The 6,095-nt window shown below is 38.3% G+C and overlaps 1 protein-coding gene across 1 annotated transcript in view; it reads right to left on the minus strand.

The window, feature by feature from the left end:
* Positions 1-299: 299 nt before the first annotated feature.
* The window catches only part of LOC103606431 (ran-binding protein 17), a gene marked incomplete at its 3' end in the record, with an annotated part of 86,600 nt that continues 80,804 nt past the window's right edge, over positions 300-6,095 (minus strand). Inside the window, exon 14 of the mRNA XM_008591027.1 lies at positions 300-435. Coding sequence (XP_008589249.1) covers positions 300-435 — 136 coding nt within the window. The remainder of the gene's footprint in view (positions 436-6,095) is intronic.

The raw sequence follows: 6,095 nt of genomic DNA on the forward strand, positions 1-6,095 counted from the left end.
GCACATCCATTAAAATATTTAAAATAATCTTAACTATTTAAGGACCATCCATGTAAAAAAAAATATTTACTACCGCTCTGCCAATTAACCTTAAAAGGTAATGGTAAATCTAGGTATAAAACAAGCAAATTAATTTCATATTGCATTTCAATGCCAATTTCTGAATTGATTTCAACTGATCAATTAAATTTCTTATGTAGAAATTTCCCAAATATATCATTAAGCTTAGGTCTGTTATATGTGTATGTCTTTCTTCATCTACAATAACATATTTTTAAATCTCTAATAGTAAAACCTACCTTTGAGGTTCTTTGCAGTTGATCACCAACATATGTTTTACGAAACTGATCCAAGAACCACAGAATTGCAAGCTCTATTTTCTCATTAGAACACTGAGACAATCCAGTATCCATTAAAGATATAAGCTGAAAAACTCTTCATGAAGAGAGAAAAAAAAAAAGCTTCAGTATAAATTTTTAGAGACACAGCATTAAAACATTTATCATAAATGGAATACAATATATAATCACTGCAAAAAGTGGGAAAATACAAAAGCATATAAAGAAATTATTTTTAAAATCATCTAAAAGCCTTCCACTGAGATACTATAATTTGATCTAATTCCTTCTAATCCTTTTCCCCTAAAAAATACATGCACATGAACACAAACCTATATATGTACATACAGATATTATTTTACTAAAAGTTTATTTATATAAACACATGGCATATACATATAAATACATAATACATATATAGATATAAATAAATATATGTATGTATAAATTTTTAGTAAGAGAGGAATGATATTGAATGTGTAGTTTTGTATTTTACTTTTTCTGTTAACCTTATAAATAAGCCTAAATAATTCTAATTTCATTCTAAATAATTAAATATTTGGGGGTCACACTACTCAAAATTCAAAAATATATCAAGAGGTACACCCAACAAGGTACAGCAGTGTCTTAGTGAGTAATAAAATTTTACCTAAAATAAACTACAGGTGATCTGAACAAAATCAAGTATTTCTAATACTAATAAAACACTATGATTATCAGAAAATCATAAATTTTCTATTGTTACTATAGAAACTATTATCAGAAAGTCATAAATAAACAGAAGGTTAAGTTAAACTTCCTAGAGAAAGGGCTTAATTCAATATAATGAAAAGCTTAGTCCAGAATTTTCAAAAAAAGAAATCCTTCAACTTTACATATTTTCATTAACATTTTCCAGTGGATGGCTGCCAAGTGCCTTGCACTAACAAAACCGATATAACAATTTTTTAAGAGAAAAAAGTAGATGCTGAGGAAGCAGTACGCTTTTCTAATCTCCACAAAGGTAGTTGTGCTTAACCCTGACCCAGTTCCATCCATGTATGCACACATGAACATATACACATACATGGTTAATAGTTTACATGTCCTTCCAGAGATTTTTTTATGTATGTACAGGCAAATACGACTATATAGTCTCCTCATAACCCTTTTAAACACATAAGAAACATACATATGATTCTAAGCCTAGTTTTTTCCATTTAACAATATATCTTAGAGATCTTTCCATTTAAGACATAACGAGCCTCGTTATGCTCTTTTGCAGCTGCCTAACACGCCACCATATGAATGTACCATAATATCTTCAATCATTCTCCTACTGATGGACAGTAAGTTTATTCACAACTTTTTTGCTGTTATAAAAATGCTGCAATTAACAATATTGTGCATGTCATTTCACACATACACATTTACAATATATATTCTAAAAGTCTAACTACTAGCTCTAACAGTAGAAATTTTTATAATTTTGGTAACTATTACCAAATTGCCCTCCACAGAAATTGAAAGGCTTTGTACTCGTGCCATTAGTCCACGAGAGTACCTATATACATACACACAGACAAGATAATTCAGGATATAAAACTTCAGAATTTCTAGAAATCTGAAAAACGGCATCTCAGTGTAGTTTTAATTTGCATTTCTCTTATATATGTGAGGTTACAAATTTTCCATGTTTTTAAGCCATATGTCAATGTCCTTTTCTGTGACCTGTTTAGTTTACATCTTTTGCTGATTTTTTCCCTATCGGGATTTCTTTTTATTATTCATTTTGACGAATTTTTTACAGTTAGAGAATTGACTCCTTTGCCTATAATTGAGCTGTAAATAATTTGTTTTTCCTTTGACTTAATTTTGCTCAGTGTTTTTAAAATGCCATAAAAAAAATGCCATACAGAAGTTTTAGTTGTTGTTTTTCTGATGCAGAAAATTTTACCAATTCTTTCTTCTATGGATTTTGCAGAATAGCAAGATCTTACCAGAATCTAAGGTATTTTTATGGTTCATTTTTTAACATTTATCTCTATGATACATTTGGACTCATCTTGACATATATTGTGAGACAAGGATGCAACATTATTTTTTCTAGATGGTTACCCAGTTGCTTCAAACACCATTTCTTTCTTGTATGAGGGGTCTTCAAACAGTTCATGGAAAGATTTGTATTATCTTTTCCATGAACTGTTTGAAGTACTCTCATATAGTCTATCTTTTGCTCAACATTTTTAAGTACCTGTCATCAATCATATATACTAGGATTCACTAATGCATTCAGATTACTTACTAGACCTTTTTTTTTCTTTGATTCATCTCACTAAATCTATTTTGACCAATTACTTATTCCATATTATTAAATAATTTTCCAAAGCATTATTTTTAATGTTTGCATAATATTAAAGCTATGTCAAAATTTAGTAATCTCATTTTGAATACAAATTCATATTTCTAAATGGAACATAAGTACTGTCCTCTCCCTTAACCCCAAAGACTTCTAAAAACAAAATTTCTAGGTCACAGCATATAAACTTTTTTAAAAACTTGCTACATATTATCAAAACGTTAAGAACAAATATTTTGACAACCATTTAACAATGATTATTTCCTATATTTATAAATGAAGCTACTTATTTAAAAGTATCCTTCACTTACCAAATATTTTCAATACAGTTAAGATTCATAAAGGAGAACTTACTAAAGAATTAGATTTAAAGACTGGATTATTGTTAGGAGGTTTTTGAGTTTTTTTCCCTAAGAAGGTGTGTTTATCCTCTAATTTTAAGAGGAGGGACAAAGTTGACTTTTAAAGTCTGTGTACTGGTGAATTACCAGATTGCTGAAGTAGTTTAAAGTTAAATAAATAGATACATACATCAAATGTCATCTCTGGATCCAGGTGATTTATCAAGTGACTTAAATAAGAAATATCTTGCTTTTAAATTCTTTATTGAGTAGGACCTCCCTACTCCTACTCAAGTTCTTTGCTGATTCTATGTACTTTCTCTTATTTACTTTTATTTCCTTTTCATTACATACATTCCCAAATCCAAGGAAAATGTGAACACAAAAAACAGTTTGTTGGGATGCCTTTACAACTCATATAAAGCTGGTGATTTGCATTTGCCTAAGAGGCAATGATATCCCCAGCAGGGTATGTGATCCATTTGCCAAAGAAGTTTTGGTGGTTGTACAGGTTCAGCTGCAAGTGCCTGAAATCCAAAATAACAATGGCTTAAACAATATAGATGTTCCTTTTTATCTCAAGCAAAAATCCAGCGTAGTGCTCCAGGACTAGTTTGTGCTCCATGGTGTACCAAGGGCTCAGGTTCCTTCTAAATTGTTATTATACTTTCCTCCACAATCACTTTATGGTCTAATATGGCTTCTTCAACTCCACCCATTAAGTTCACGTATGTTGCATACACAGTGTTTACTCACAACCAATTACCCAGAACATGATCATTAACCATACCTAGTTGCACGACAGTCTAGGAAATCTAGTCTTTATTCAGAGTGACAATTTGCCCCAGCAAAACAATCAGGTTATTTTATTACTATAAAAGAAGGGATGAGGAAATATAGGGGACCACTAGCAGTCTCTGACACAGTTCCCTTCAAAGATTTGTGGACACCTCAAACAAGTGTTTAAGACCAATGCTTATACTGTGTGTATATGTGTGTATAAAATATTCACTCCCATTTTCAACTTACTATTCTACATCTATTTTTCCTTTATCAAATTATTTTTGGTAAAAAGCACCGGAGGAATAAAAATCATAAAAACATAAATCATTAGAAACACTGCCAGGATCCTAAAGGCCAGGGCCGCGCCGAAGGCGGCCAGCTGCCCTATTCAGGATTCGAGGTTTCGGGCCGGCATAAAAGAAGATTCCTGGGAGCACCCAAGCTGCGCTGCGGGACCGAATGAGCAGCCCAAGGTGGCGGCGGCCAAGCATGGGGATGGCAACGACGCAGAGGCGGAGAGAGAGCTGCCTGGCCCAGCCCAGCCCTGTGAGTGACCCCCGGCCCGGCCCTGCTCACGGGGTGGACGCCTACCGACTTCCGCCTGCACCACTGGGCCACTCACCGGCCCCGGGGCTGCCTCCATTTTCTCGGGTGGTGATGGCTCCGGCCCGGCTCGGCCAGGCCTGTCCTTCTCGCCTGGATCAGCTCCTCACTGAGCCTTCCCACTTTCTTGCCCCGGTACAGGGCTTCACGGGGCCTGCAGGCCGGCCTCCCCTCCCACTCCCTCCGCGGTTCTCTGGCGGGGCTGGTGGTGTGGGGCGTCCCCGGCCAGCGTCGGGAGGGCAGGGAAGTGCGGGCCGGGCTGACTGTCACTCCACCGCACCCTGGGCTCCGGCCCCCAGTAAACTTCCTGTTATCGGGAGGCAGACACCATCTCTGTGGCCACCAGTTCAGAAAAACGCCTAACTGATTTCTGGTTAGGAATAGTGTGGTCGGAGCGTTCCCGAGTTCGCTTGAACCTGCCAGAGAGCTGTCTGCGGGCGGGCACCGGAGTCGGTCCGTGCCAGGGGGATACAAAGGTGAACCGTGTGGTGCGGGCTCCTCCTCTGAGGAGCTCATGCTCTGGTGTGGGAGATAAGAAAAGTACACAAATAACCTTGATACCAGGAGGAAGGTGATAAGTCCCAAGAAAGATCTAAACAGTGCTACAAAGGCACCCAGAGCGACCGGTCGTCTGCGCCTAGCAGAAACCTGGAAGACTTGCTGGGTGAGGCGGTGCCGAGCATGGACTTGAAGGACCGGCCGATAGATGAGGGTTACAGAAGACACATCCCAGCCCAGCCCAGTGTGCACAGAGCGGGGAGACGTCCGGCTAGGGAGGCGGAGACTCGGCAGAAAACACACACCCTGCGCGGCCGCCACTGCGAGATCCAGGAGCCCAGCCTAGTGCACACAGAGTGGGGAGACATCCGGCTAGGGAGGCGGAGACTCGACAGAAACCACACACCCTGTGGGGCCACCACTGCATGATCCAGCAGCCCGGGCCAGAGTGCATGGAACAGGGAGCAGTCCAGCACGGGAAGTGGAAGCTCAGCAGAGACTACACACCCTATAGTACTGCCCCGTGATCCAGCAGCCCAGCAGAGTCCAAGCTAACCAGAGAGGTGGCTCCCCAGAGAGGCCCAAGACCCGAGGCAACCACACAAACAAGTCACTAGAGGACAACTGAGCAGTCACGGAGGTAGCCATACCAAATTGGCAACCACAGCAACATCTTAGTTAGTCAATAGTCTTAAACCGGTGGACTGTGAAACCCTCTGCCACAATGAATAAACATAAAAAAAAAAGATACCAGAAATACAAAAAAATCAAGAAAGTACACCACCAAAAGTAAATAAATCTCAAAGTCTAGATCCTATAGAACAATAAGCCCTTGAAATGACTGACAAGGAATTTCGAGTGATAATTCTAAGGAAACTGAATGAGACAAAGAAAACTCAGCTAGACATCATGATGAAATGAAGAAAAGTATACAGGACCTGAAAGAAGAAATGTACAAGGAAATCAATGTCCTGAAAAAAAATGTAGCAGAACTTGCCAAACTGATGAAGTTATTCAGTGAAATAAAAAACACAATGGAGAGTTTAACCAGCAGGCTTGCGGAAGTGGAAGAGAGAACCTCTGAACTTGAAGATGGGCTGTTTGAAATAACACAAGCAGACAAAAAAAAAAGAAAAAAGAATCAAAGACATTGAAGAAAATCTGAGAGAGATATCAGATAACCTTAAGCGCTCA

Source organism: Galeopterus variegatus, unplaced genomic scaffold (assembly GCF_000696425.1).
Source record: "Galeopterus variegatus unplaced genomic scaffold, G_variegatus-3.0.2 Scaffold6576, whole genome shotgun sequence".
In the NCBI taxonomy this organism is placed as follows: Eukaryota; Metazoa; Chordata; class Mammalia; order Dermoptera; family Cynocephalidae; genus Galeopterus; species Galeopterus variegatus.